General features: G+C 25.5%; 1 protein-coding gene across 3 annotated transcripts in view; it reads left to right on the forward strand.

Annotated features, from left to right (window-relative positions):
- The first annotated feature begins 253 nt into the window (after positions 1–253).
- Positions 254–14,708, forward strand: part of LOC111634674 — a 31,691-nt gene continuing 17,236 nt past the window's right edge. The window contains exons 1-2 of one of the 3 annotated variants that reach the window (XM_023379507.1): positions 254–759; positions 7,940–8,636. In XM_023379507.1, the coding sequence (XP_023235275.1) occupies positions 405–759; positions 7,940–8,058 (474 nt within the window). In that variant the 5' untranslated portion in view covers positions 254–404 and the 3' untranslated portion in view covers positions 8,059–8,636. Of the gene's footprint in view, positions 760–858; positions 882–7,939; positions 8,637–14,708 lie in introns of those variants that run through there. The other 2 variants (XM_023379509.1, XM_023379508.1) reach the window with 2 other exon arrangements.

Below are 14,708 nucleotides of genomic sequence, written 5' to 3' on the forward strand. Positions count from 1 at the left end.
AAAATATAAATCATAAAAATTAGAAGAAAATTTGTTATAGCTTTTATATTAATATAGGCTATAACAAGTTTATTCGATTATTTATAAAGTGCGATATTAATTTTTTATTTCGAATTTCTTCACTTTATGATCAATGGTAACGTGATGTAATTTCAGAGTGCAGCGAATATTACATTTTGAGGTGAAAATAGAATTTTATAATTTAGTAACGGAGGCGGCGTTTGGGTGCATAGCCTCTCCGTTTGGCGGCGCAGCGATCGATCCGATGTCTCCCGCATTCTGACTGTCGCTTCGGCCAGGACATGTCGGTTTCGCATAGTTAGTGTTATTGTTGTGTTCTCAGTGAGGGAAATGTCTGGAATGAGTACGAGTCATTATTGATCCGACTCTACCCCGCGACGGAGATGTTGTTGGCCCCATCGTCCATTCATTTCATCAAGGATTCGACAAACGGTGTTTTGACACCGGATCAAACTGTCGTGGCCGATCTTAGTAACAAATTCGAAGGGAATCAAGATAAATTACCGAAGATCCAAGTGGCCCAAAAGGACGGTTCGTGGTTCGCTTTAAATAATAGCTGTCTTCACGTATTCCGCGAGTTAGAGAAACAAGGCAAGTGTTTGCAGATAAGAGTGGAGGTTGTGCCACTTAGTAAAGTGCCATACAGCGTGCAAGAGGGCATGGTGGTGGAAAAAGATGATTCCAAATCGACATTAAATGGTCATAATGTGGATAATAACTGGGAAGAATGGGAATCCGGTAAGTCGATCTCTTCCTGCGATATTTAACAGATATTTATTGCTATTTATAACTAACAGTGGTTGTTTTTCCTTCTAATATTTTAATATTTTTTTAAAGAAACCTGATGTATACATTTTAATGTTTTTCTTGTAAGGATAATTTACTCCTCCTCCGGCGGTGACAGATAGGAACCGTGCTTGAGAATATATTAGTTTAAATAAACAGATTTTTATAATTGCCTGTGTACGGTGATTGTTATGTTAATTTTAATCACGTGTTAAATATATTTAAATGAAAGTACAGCTAAAATTATACTTAGGTAATCGAGACTCGAAAAGTTCAATGATCAAGTTAGTCATCTAGAACATAATCGATTCTTAATTCAGACTCTCTTTCTCTCCTATTTATTTGTTTTATTTTATTTCGTTCTTTTGAGAGTACGTTTTATTATAAAATACTATAGTAAATATTATAGTAATTAAAAGTTCTACTTTATCTACTTACAGAAATATTTGCTTTTGTACTTATATCAAAATTACCATAAATTCAGGCATTTTTTTATTTCTAAATTTAAATACACAGAAAACAATTTTATCGGCCACATGTAGATCGAAACTAAATTGTGATATTTTAGTATCCTACAGTTTCCACGAACTACATAAAATCACAATTCAGTGAAACACAAAGAATTTCCGGTTTAACATTTGATTTATTAGGCAAATAAAATAGAGAGATATACAACAACAATATATAGTCTTTTATAAGTATATATATGTCGGTTTTCTCAATACGTAGAATGCAAATTGTATATTTGTCACAGACTTTGGAAAAATAGCGAATACTTTTAATACAATAATATAAAGTAGGTTATTAGTCATGGTTTTAAAAATAATTATTCAGTCATCCTTCAGAAATTGTGACATAGATACCATTTGTTAAAACTGAAATCATAAAATTGCCTACAAACCCAGTTTAATTATATATATCGAGGACACGAATTGTATACCATTAGTGATGTTCAGTTAATGATTTAAATAGTTAATTCAATTTAAGGATATTAATGAATTATAAAAGTTATATCGAGGAATCACTAGATAACATCATTCACGATGTCACTTCGGATATAAAGGAAGTCAAAGTCATAATTACATTCTATTGAAGTGGATGTAAAATACTCTCCCCTAGAAGTAATTACTGTATTACTATAGTTCTTAATTAAATTATTTTATTGTTATCAGAGAACAAAATCATCAGTAAATATGATTATCGTGTGGAGAAGAAAGCATTTAGTTTTAATTTAATTAATATTTCTATACTAGTATAATTCTTTTCTGTTTACCCGTATTTTCTGCTTTGTGTCAAGGTTGGTTAGTATAGGATGTTTATGGTGAACGCCTCATTTTTAGTCTAAATTTACTAGCTATTGTAATTAAACAGTTAAAACATTTTTATTTGTCTAAGTTTACATATTACATTCGCAAGATTTTTTTTTTTTACTTCTATCAGTAACGAATTACATCTTAACTAATTTAGATAATAGGCTATATGTTAAGAAGTACGAGTTATATTTAAAAAGTTCAAATTAAATTTTATTTTCATCAAATAAATAAATAAAAGAAAGTTTTCCGTATATTTTAATATCCTCCTAAAATTTATGACTAAATTAAATTAAATTGAGTCTGTAAAAAATTGCAAATAATGCATTTCCTACACCAGTAAATTCTTAATCGCGTACACGTTTTCTTAAGAGCTTTATTTTTACTTGAAATAAATTTTGCTTAAAATCAAAAGGCGATTTCTTCTTTAATCAATAAACGTAATAGCACATAGTAATTCCGAATCTCTATGAATTGATGAAAATAAAAATTGCGACAGGATATTATCAACACTGTTTAAATATTATTAAAAAGTTATTTTATGTAGTTAATTCTGAAAACTTTATATAGATATATGTCTAATTTTATGAAATGAGTCGTTAAGTCATTTAATTGTTAAGTGTTACTTTAAAGAATATTTGTAAGGGACGGTAGTTTAGATTAGGAGAGCGTGAAACGTGAAAGGTTAAGGACCACTGATTTATATACTGTTCCATATGTGAAGTTTTCCCGTATAAAATATAACACGCATACTTGCCTGCGCTTGTATGTTTGTGTGTTTATTTATAGTTTCTACTAATTATATTATAAAAAAATTTATAATTTAAAACAATCCGCTTTATATTGTAAATTTATAACGGAGTTTTGACGAATTAAACTTATTTTTCGACAGTATTTAATAATTTAAATAGTCATGTAAATATTTAAAAAAGTGTTGCTAAACTTTGACCTAAAAAAAGTAATTTCAATAAAAACTATACAATTTTTATTTATTATTATTATTATTAATAATTTAAAACTTTAATATTTAATTGAAAAATGATTTAAATTTTAAAATATTTCAGTGTAGTGTAATCTATATTTTTATCCAGAATTTAAATTTTATGATAATAATGTTTCGAAAAAATTAATTGCTGTTTGTTTTTAAGACTGAAAATTTAATTTTCCAAAGTTTAAGATATATGTAATACCTTTCATCATTTCTTTGATAAAGAAAATGACATACCTCAATATATTAAGTTATAGTAAAGAAGAATATTTTATGTTAGGATGAATAATAGGATGTCTGCGTAGTTAACTAATGCATACGATATTCATCAATGTTGCCAGGCACCGAGCGAGAATTTTATAACACCGTTCTCGATATGTAGATTGATATTTTTCATTTATTAAAATATAGATGTAGTGTCAGAATATCGGATATTAATAACAATTTCGCATCACCAAGGTTTCAAATGTTATCAATTAATTAATATTTCATACCTTTTTGAAAAATAGGATTAATTAATGTTTGTTTAATTGAAAGAAAGTAAAGAAAATCACAGGTAAGTTTGATCTATTAGAATATTAATGATTTTAATAACTAATAGGTTATTATATACATTTAAAAATCAATGTTAGATTTTATAAAATATAATACAGGTATATTTTTGAACTTATAAAGTTTATATAAATGTGTAAAGTTTTCAAGGTTCATAAATTAATTTTTCCTTTTTCAAATTTTTTAAAATGTAAACATTATTTTAAATAATGGAATAAAAGACAGTAGACTATAAATAATAATAAAAATAATACGAAGTCTTTTTAAACATATGTTTAGGAAGGAAAGCAGTATTCAATATTTTCTTAAAGAAATCAGATATTGAAATATAAATAAATACTACAGAATATTAAAAAATTTTTTTACTCCAACTCTTTTGAATGAAACGCTAAGATACACAGGTAAAAATATATTAGGAAAATATGTGTATATAAACATATGGTATAAAAATAGATACTATACACATATATAAACACAAATACATACGTACTTTTCAGTGAGATATGCTTAAAAATTTTTAAATACTTTTCAAACATTTTATCCGTTAACTGTTTATTTAAATTAAATTTATGAAATTACTGAAGCGTTTAGTAATAAAGTTAAGCGTTTGTTCACTTCTAATTCGTATGAAAAATAACAACGTGTGTGCATACATCCACACATACATACGGTATAAACAATACATTCCGGTATGTATACCATACATTTATCCATTCATAAATATGCGGGAATTGTTTATATGTAAATACATTAATTAAACTTTATGAACAATTCAAGAATTATGAATTTATCATTCAAGCGATAAAGTTTTGTTTAATTTAAAAGACATTTATCTAGTTTTTGAAAGATTATCCGTTCCGTCACCAGATGGCGATTTTCCCTCGTACTAATTGAAAAAGTACCACTTTAGATATAGTCTACCATTTTCTTCTATCATATCAAATTTTCAAATATTTTAAAGACAAAAATACAATTTTTGATAGTTAATAGGAATATGTAATGGAAATTTAATATATTTAATATTTTTTCGATTAATAAGGGCGCTCTTATAAATTTATAATTAGAAATGATACATATAACCTAATGATAAAATTATAAGATTAAGATACTAATATTAAACTGGAGGATATAAATATCGCGATTTTAATTACACGTACTCTCTATATTCATGTTGGCAAGGTTAAGGTCGTTTATAGTTGAAATTAATAAATGACAAGTATCTGCGGTGAGCGAAAGACAAGACGTATTTTATTTAATAAACGAGAAATATTAATTCTCTTTCTAATCAAAGAGATTTCCTACTTTAATGATCATCACTATTTTTTTATTTTAAATTATTTCGGTAGATTAATTGATGTTCCTTACTTCGAGAGTTGTTGAAAGCGTTATTAGAACATGTTTATAAATGGGTATATTTTTCATCACACATTTTAAATTGTTTCAAATATTAAATAAAATTAATAAGATCTTTATTTACTATTTTAAAATATCTTTTATGTTTCATAAGTCTAAATTTAAATTTTAAACTGAAAAATATTCATCCTTTTTTATACTTGTATTTTATAAAAAATATCTCAATAAATAAATTACTGTATTATTTAAATTATTATTACAAATCTCAATAGTAATTATGAATATTAACATTAATCTCTTTAATTTTTATGTGTATAAATAACTGTTTAATTTTTAATAGGAAGCAAACAATAAAAATGTAATATATTTTAGTTATTGCATTCAATTTAATTCAATTTTAAATGGCTTAATTTTGATAATTTTTGAATATTATTACATATGATTTTTATGTCCGATTGCATTATTAACACGCATAATAATAAATAGACAAGTGTCAATGAATTTTTATTGTAATTATCAATATTTTACAGATAATAGACAATCTGGAAATTAGATTGAATGGCTTTGTAATGCTAACTAGTAAAGTATTAATAGAAATTTATTAATTTAGAAACTGTTAATGCCATAAATAAGGCTTGAATATTAACTACCATATTTGCTATAATATAATTATATAATTAGATTTATAATAAACATAGAATTATAGACTTAAATACATATCTTTATTATGTTAATTATCTTTGTATTACATTGATTTCTATTTACTGCATCGTCCGTCTTTAGCTAATATTATTACGCAAATAGTTAATAAATTAAAAATATTACTTTTTATATATTTTCAGAGTAATATATATTTTCCATTTTATTACTTAATATTAATATTAAAGCATTTTCTTTAATTTGTTAAATTACTTAAATTGCGAGTAATTACCTAAATTATGTAAAGGGATCTCTTGTGTATACTTTACTTCATTACGTTGTTTCCAGTAAAGGTTAATCATTGTTTTTATATTATTAAAGTTTCCTCAGTGTAACGTACAGAATAATAGAATATTATATTTAATCAATAAATAATAAATATGTTTTTTTTAACGTTTCACTCGAACCTATATTTTTATTGCATAACAACTTACATAATGTACAGAACTGTATATACGTTTATATATAAAGTACAATATTTTGTTATAAATCCAAGAAAAGAACAAACATTTTTTAAAGAGTGTAGTCTAAAGCAACCACCCCTTATAAATGTCCCAATTGGATTGTTTTAATAGAAAAATGTTTAAAATTATTTTTAAAAAATTGTAAGAAAATGATAATTTTATCTTTATTACATTCCACCGAAATCTATAATTTATACCTTATAAACCATAAGAATGTAGTTGTCTTTAGTGAGATATTCGTCAGTGTAAATATCGACTTTTAATATCTTTCTGCTGTAATAAGTTTCGATTTTATGCTAGAATCTATATATACGGCTGTATAAAATTAATTTATTATTAAATTTGTTTTTTTTTTCTGAATTTCTAGTNTTTAATAGGAAGCAAACAATAAAAATGTAATATATTTTAGTTATTGCATTCAATTTAATTCAATTTTAAATGGCTTAATTTTGATAATTTTTGAATATTATTACATATGATTTTTATGTCCGATTGCATTATTAACACGCATAATAATAAATAGACAAGTGTCAATGAATTTTTATTGTAATTATCAATATTTTACAGATAATAGACAATCTGGAAATTAGATTGAATGGCTTTGTAATGCTAACTAGTAAAGTATTAATAGAAATTTATTAATTTAGAAACTGTTAATGCCATAAATAAGGCTTGAATATTAACTACCATATTTGCTATAATATAATTATATAATTAGATTTATAATAAACATAGAATTATAGACTTAAATACATATCTTTATTATGTTAATTATCTTTGTATTACATTGATTTCTATTTACTGCATCGTCCGTCTTTAGCTAATATTATTACGCAAATAGTTAATAAATTAAAAATATTACTTTTTATATATTTTCAGAGTAATATATATTTTCCATTTTATTACTTAATATTAATATTAAAGCATTTTCTTTAATTTGTTAAATTACTTAAATTGCGAGTAATTACCTAAATTATGTAAAGGGATCTCTTGTGTATACTTTACTTCATTACGTTGTTTCCAGTAAAGGTTAATCATTGTTTTTATATTATTAAAGTTTCCTCAGTGTAACGTACAGAATAATAGAATATTATATTTAATCAATAAATAATAAATATGTTTTTTTTAACGTTTCACTCGAACCTATATTTTTATTGCATAACAACTTACATAATGTACAGAACTGTATATACGTTTATATATAAAGTACAATATTTTGTTATAAATCCAAGAAAAGAACAAACATTTTTTAAAGAGAGTAGTCTAAAGCAACCACCCCTTATAAATGTCCCAATTGGATCAATAAATAATAAATATGTTTTTTTTAACGTTTCACTCGAACCTATATTTTTATTGCATAACAACTTACATAATGTACAGAACTGTATATACGTTTATATATAAAGTACAATATTTTGTTATAAATCCAAGAAAAGAACAAACATTTTTTAAAGAGTGTAGTCTAAAGCAACCACCCCTTATAAATGTCCCAATTGGATTGTTTTAATAGAAAAATGTTTAAAATTATTTTTAAAAAATTGTAAGAAAATGATAATTTTATCTTTATTACATTCCACCGAAATCTATAATTTATACCTTATAAACCATAAGAATGTAGTTGTCTTTAGTGAGATATTCGTCAGTGTAAATATCGACTTTTAATATCTTTCTGCTGTAATAAGTTTCGATTTTATGCTAGAATCTATATATACGGCTGTATAAAATTAATTTATTATTAAATTTGTTTTTTTTTTCTGAATTTCTAGTACCCGAATGGATATTGTCACTATATTTCTTCAATCATCATGGCCAAACGACAATTTTTATATACTTTAATTTATTCTTCAATTATCCATTATCAATAATGTTTTATCGCTTACTTTAATTAAGAAAATATACTGTGGAATACTGGCCAATGCTATTCAAGTTTAGTTTTGTTGGAGTATAGCCAATTGTTGTTAAAAGTGGTGCATTATGTCGAGAGACTTAATAACATGTGGAAGCAATTCCAATTACGGCACAGAAATATCGATGTTCTTACATTCATTCATCTAAACCAATTAAACTAGTTGTCGATAAACTCTATTCTATTGATCTTATTTTGGCGTACAGTACAGTACTCGAAAAGATTCAGTCTGTAACTTTAAATTACAAAACTGTATCGTGACATTTAGTATAGTCTGATGGCTGCAGCAAATGGAGGAAACTGGAAAGAAAAGTTGTGGAAAAAATCTTATCCCATCTCTCGATTTTCTCTATTGGCAATCAAAGAAAGAAAATTATCTTCAAAGTAATCAAAACTATGATTGAAGTGACAATGAGATTAGAACTCATGTGAAACTCAATAAACGTCGACTGTTATTTTTTTAAATATTTTAATTTCTTTTTAAAATTTAAATAGTTCATTTTACACTTTTGGTGTTCTTTACGGAAACGTAACTTAAACGGTTGAATTCTTATTAAGTCAGCATTTATCATTAAAAAAATTTATTCTATGATTTAATTTTCTTTCGCTATCAGTTACTTTTTAAGCAACTGTATAGGTTTTATTTTTTTCCGTTTAAAAATGATTAAATTATCTTTTGAAAGTTTTTATAAAATTTAATAAAAATATTTAAATTTAAATTATCTTAAGTTTTTTAATTCATGAAATTATTTTTGTAATCTCAATGATTCGATACAGTCTATTTTTAATCACAAGGAATAACAATCTTCGGAAGAAAGATAAAAACTTACCCTTCTCAATGATTTTCGATAAACTTTATCTATTATATTCTATTGAACTGTAATGACGTGAATAATCGCTCCTCAAAGAAAGATAGCATAATGACTTTATAATTATAGAAATATTTCTGAATAAATATCAATTTGCATTTAAATAAAACAACTTTGAAAGTTTTTGATTTTTTTTTTGAATAAACAAATTGAAAAAATCAAAATTGATAAAAAATTAATTATTTTTATATTATTTCTAGAATTGATTTTTAAGTCTCATGCAAGATACAAAAAGCCCTTTTTTTATCGATTATAATAACAAATTAAATAAAAAGATATAAAATTTTTGTGTCAGAATTTTTTTTATTATATTTTGTGGTAAGTTCAAGGCCTAAAATATAAAATGATATTTAATTATAAGTGTCGTAATCGCTTATAATTAAATAAATGATTACGTCATTTATAATGACATAAGTTATAATTTATAGGTGGCATAATCTTTGAGTAAGCTACAGCAAACTAGCTCTTAATGGGCTATATTATCGGGCTGATTATATTTTTGATTATAATGCCTTAGAAATGAAGAAGGATTCTACCCCTTAGACAAAATGTAGTAAGATATTAAATAAATTAAAATATAAATAAATACAGTACATAAAAACTAACTTTACGTAAAGATATGCAATATATATTTATGTAAAAAATTAAAAATTTGTTATATTTTAGATATAGGATGGAACCTACTAAGTTTAATGCTTTATTACAACTGAACGATGAGGTACAATTTACAAATTTTAATTAAATATCATTCAAAGCGTTTGAAGCCATTTATATTACAATATGTTCAATATATCGACTTAACACCAACTTTTGCATCATAGAAAACATCGTGGAAAGCAATTGACTGGTCTGAATATTCTCCAGATCTGAATCTTTGAGACTTCTTTCTATGGAGATATCTCAAGAACAAAATGTACTGTAACAAATAATCCAAAAATTTTGGAAGAGCTCGAACCATCTATTGAGTGCGAAATCTTTACTATTCGGAAAAACGTTCTTAAAAGTGTAATGGCGAACTTTAGGATAAGACTAAGAAGAATCGAAANTAAAATATAAAATGATATTTAATTATAAGTGTCGTAATCGCTTATAATTAAATAAATGATTACGTCATTTATAATGACATAAGTTATAATTTATAGGTGGCATAATCTTTGAGTAAGCTACAGCAAACTAGCTCTTAATGGGCTATATTATCGGGCTGATTATATTTTTGATTATAATGCCTTAGAAATGAAGAAGGATTCTACCCCTTAGACAAAATGTAGTAAGATATTAAATAAATTAAAATATAAATAAATACAGTACATAAAAACTAACTTTACGTAAAGATATGCAATATATATTTATGTAAAAAATTAAAAATTTGTTATATTTTAGATATAGGATGGAACCTACTAAGTTTAATGCTTTATTACAACTGAACGATGAGGTACAATTTACAAATTTTAATTAAATATCATTCAAAGCGTTTGAAGCCATTTATATTACAATATGTTCAATATATCGACTTAACACCAACTTTTGCATCATAGAAAACATCGTGGAAAGCAATTGACTGGTCTGAATATTCTCCAGATCTGAATCTTTGAGACTTCTTTCTATGGAGATATCTCAAGAACAAAATGTACTGTAACAAATAATCCAAAAATTTTGGAAGAGCTCGAACCATCTATTGAGTGCGAAATCTTTACTATTCGGAAAAACGTTCTTAAAAGTGTAATGGCGAACTTTAGGATAAGACTAAGAAGAATCGAAATTGAAGTTGTGAACAAACGTAATGAACATTTTTAATATAGATGGCTTAAAATTCCAATTTAAATGATATTTGAGTGAAATAATATACTTCGTTGTTAGGTTGCAATAAAGCATTTAACTTATTAACAGATGGATGGTCTGATCAGAAACAGAGGAGCCGATATTAATGAGGAATGGAAAACGAAATGCAATAGGAATTGCTAATAAAAACTGCTGAGACGTCAGGATCAGATTCTAATCTTGATTTCTCAATCTTTCATGGCAATCCTCTTATATCTTCCCACCCGATAAGTTCGACTGAGGATTGAGTGATAGTCTGAGAATCTATGATAAGGAAGAGAGATAATTTAAAATTTCAGTATATTTGAAAATCATGTACTGTATGAATTACAATGACGCACAAATCTTCATGAATAGGTTGTAAATTTTTTAGATTTAATATGCACTGTTAAGTATACATTAAATCTAAATTTAAGACAAACGAATTTTTAAAGTATAAGACATATCAAGAAATAGATATTGTAATAAATTTCTTAGTATCACGTTTCTTATACTTTCGGAAAAGATAATAATCATATTTACTTAGTATAAAATAACAGTAATAACTATTATTTAGTATAAAGTATACTAAGAAATAAATTTGCAGTTTCTTTCAGGTTTTTTTCGTTTATTACACCAGTTAAGAGTTTTGGTCTTATTTGATGAGAAATGTTTTCTTTGCAAAATATCTAAGATCCTTTACGTTACATTCTAATGATATTAAAAAAAATGTTGACTAGATTTGATAAATTTTATTATTTAAAACGAAGGACTAGCAATGCTTTTACATGAATTAAATAAATAAAAAATTGCAATAGATGATTAACAAAAACGGCAAAATAATATGATTTTATAATAAATATTGAATAGGAAATTATTAATATATTTAAAAATAGAGTTATTTAATATAATAATTTCTAATATAATATGGTATTTAATATGGTAATTATGGTATGGTCATTAAAAAATTAATAAAAAGTAATAGGGGAGATCGGGGCAAGATCGGCATGTTAAGCTTTACTTAAATTTTGTGTAATAAATACTGCTGTAAACTGAAAAAAAAAGCTTTGCATATTGTCTATTGGAATGTTACCTTACTATAGAACTGGTTAAAATCAGTTTGGAAATAAAAATAATTAAAATAATTACAACTTTACAAGAAGAGAGAAATTGACGAAGTTGCCCCGGGTATAGGGGCAAGATCGGCAACTTCTCTCTTTTTGTAAAGTTGTAATTATTTTAATTATTTTTATTAAAGTTGCCCCTGGTATAGGGGCAACAGTAATGGGGCAAGATAGGCACGTATATAAAATTATGTTATTAACAATGTATAAGTTGGAATTCACTATTAAAACAAAGAAATACAAATCCAACACCCATTTAATATTATTACAACGAAATGCAAGTTCAAAGACATATATACATGAATAACAAATGCAAACATGTTTTCATTTATCATCTGTTTGATTTTTATCCTTTGCTTCTAATGTGGCTTTATGTTGCCGATCTTACCCCGCTAGTCATGATTTCGAAACATTAAGTACAACCCTGAGAACAGAATGCCAAGCCACGATCTGGCCACGTGAATAAGTTGAAGTTACATCCTTCTAACAGGAAAAGTAACTTTCGTTATCATGGAATTATAACAAAACCTGCCAATTCAATATAAATGGAAAAAAAATATTATATGGAATTGAACGAAAATGAAAATTTGCTTGATAATTCAACTACGCTTGTTGGAGAACAATAAAAACACTACACTCAACAAGCCACCAATAAAACTCAACTGCCTAACCTATAACCAAAGTCTCCTTTTAATTTGTTTTTAAAAAAAAGCGCTTGACAAACTTGCCCCGCATGCCGAAGTTGCCCCAGTCTCCCCTAAATATTGGTAAAAACTGCCAAATAAAAGTTACGAATTTTTGTATGAAATAGGAGTCTGCAAAGAATTAAATTCCGTATTAAAATTAAAACAAATTGAGCTACAATTTGAAAAAAATTGTAGACCTATAAATTTTCACTGTCGTCCGTCCGTTCGTCCGTTGTCTGTCTTTTCTTAATCTCGAGAACGGAGTTAGATGAAAGATGAGACAGACTAGATATAGAAACCGTAGGGGCAGGAGCCCCGATTAAATATATTTCGTTAATAACTATATGTTATTTCAATTCAAACATTTTCTTCTAAAAGGTGTTATATAGACAACAGGCACGATTCTATTGTTAAAGGAAAGTATGATGTACAGGGGCAAGCCACTACTAATTTTAGGTGGAGAGCATATATTTTAAATAACATCAGATTAGAATAAAATACACTCTAATGTAAAATAAATAAATAAATTCACATACTATTCTGAAAAATTAATTTTTTTTCCTTAAATTCTTAAAAATTAAATTAAAATCTTAAATTATTCTTATCTTTAATTAATTAAAATTGATAATTACTAAAAATATAATGAACAATTCATTTAATATATTTCATAGCTTAAATAGAAATATTAAAATATAGACGGACTGTAAATATCGAATATTTGCAGTTTAATAATGTATTTAATACAATAGTTAATATGCAGCAAACCATAAACTATAAATCGTTTGAGAAATGTATTTAATTTATCAAACGATTTATAACAAGAAGGATGTAAATTATTGAAAACTTAACTTTTAATTCAATGCACAGGCAATATTAAATTAAGCATAATATATACGATATACTGTATGTTCAATGAATAATACTGTATAAGAATTTAACATTTTATATACCGTTACATTATATATTGATGGGTTTAAAAACAGATACCCGGTAGCACGTTAAGTATTAATTGAAACTGTCGATATTTAGATAATCAAAATGGAAATTGTGTTTTAAATTCATGTTATAACGAAATCATATACCAAGAGAATTCAAACCATGGCTTATAAATTTTTATTTGATTCTTTGATCATTCGACATGCTTCAAGAATCAGTAATTATTTCTTTAACTTTGTTTTATTCATTACTGTTCCTACAAATAAGCTTATTGGATGATGGATAACTAAAAAAATTAATATTTTTTACTTATAAGTATACTAGAGCCTGCAGTAGATACTGCAATAAACATAGAAGCATAGGAATAGTAGTTTTTATTTTCCATTTAAAAAAATAAAAAATTTGAATGATTCATCGTTGGTTTATAACCACGTAAATAAACAACCAGTTTTGTCTCAGATATTAACGAAAATTTACATTTTAATACATTTAAAAAATTTTGAGAAACGTATCTCATAAACAGTTATTATCAATGGATATATCCATTGATTTATAATTTCCGTAGTAGAAAAATACTGAATTATTTTTAGGAATCAGTTTTGATGTTTCTCACTTAAAATGTAAATCTTATCAATGTGAATAAAATATTTACGATGGTAAGAAAAATAATTAAGTATATAAATATTTGATTTACCTCCAACACTAAAATCTATATTAACGTTTCATTGCTGTTTAAATATCAATAAAAATTCGTTGTAAATATATTTATTAGTATTTTATGTAATTCATTCTACAGATTATTCTTCAATATTGAAATTTATATCTTTATCATTTTTATAGATGAATATATTTATCGTTTTATAAAATTATTAAAATATTAAATTGTTTCAAATAAATAAGATACATTTTTAATATTTATAATATTTCGGTTGTAAAGGTAACATTTTAACTAATAAATTGATCTATATAAGGATGGGCAAACTTTTTAAAGGAGCGTGCCAAAATTGCCAAATCTATAATGCAAAATTTTCTCACGTGTCAACCGAAATTTTTGGGAGAATTGTATTTGGTGTCTTTTAAGTTTTGATAGAACTTTTTCAAATAATCAAAGATGTTAGATATTTATTTCTTTAAGTTGAATGCTGGGTTGCGTGCCGAAAAAAAGTCATTGGCGTGCTAAGTTTGGCACGCAGGCCAAGGGTCGCCCACTCTTGGTC

The sequence above is a fragment of the Centruroides sculpturatus genome, unplaced genomic scaffold (assembly GCF_000671375.1).
Source record: "Centruroides sculpturatus isolate CEXI.00-Female unplaced genomic scaffold, Cexi_2.0 scaffold921, whole genome shotgun sequence".
NCBI lineage: Eukaryota > Metazoa > Arthropoda > Arachnida > Scorpiones > Buthidae > Centruroides > Centruroides sculpturatus.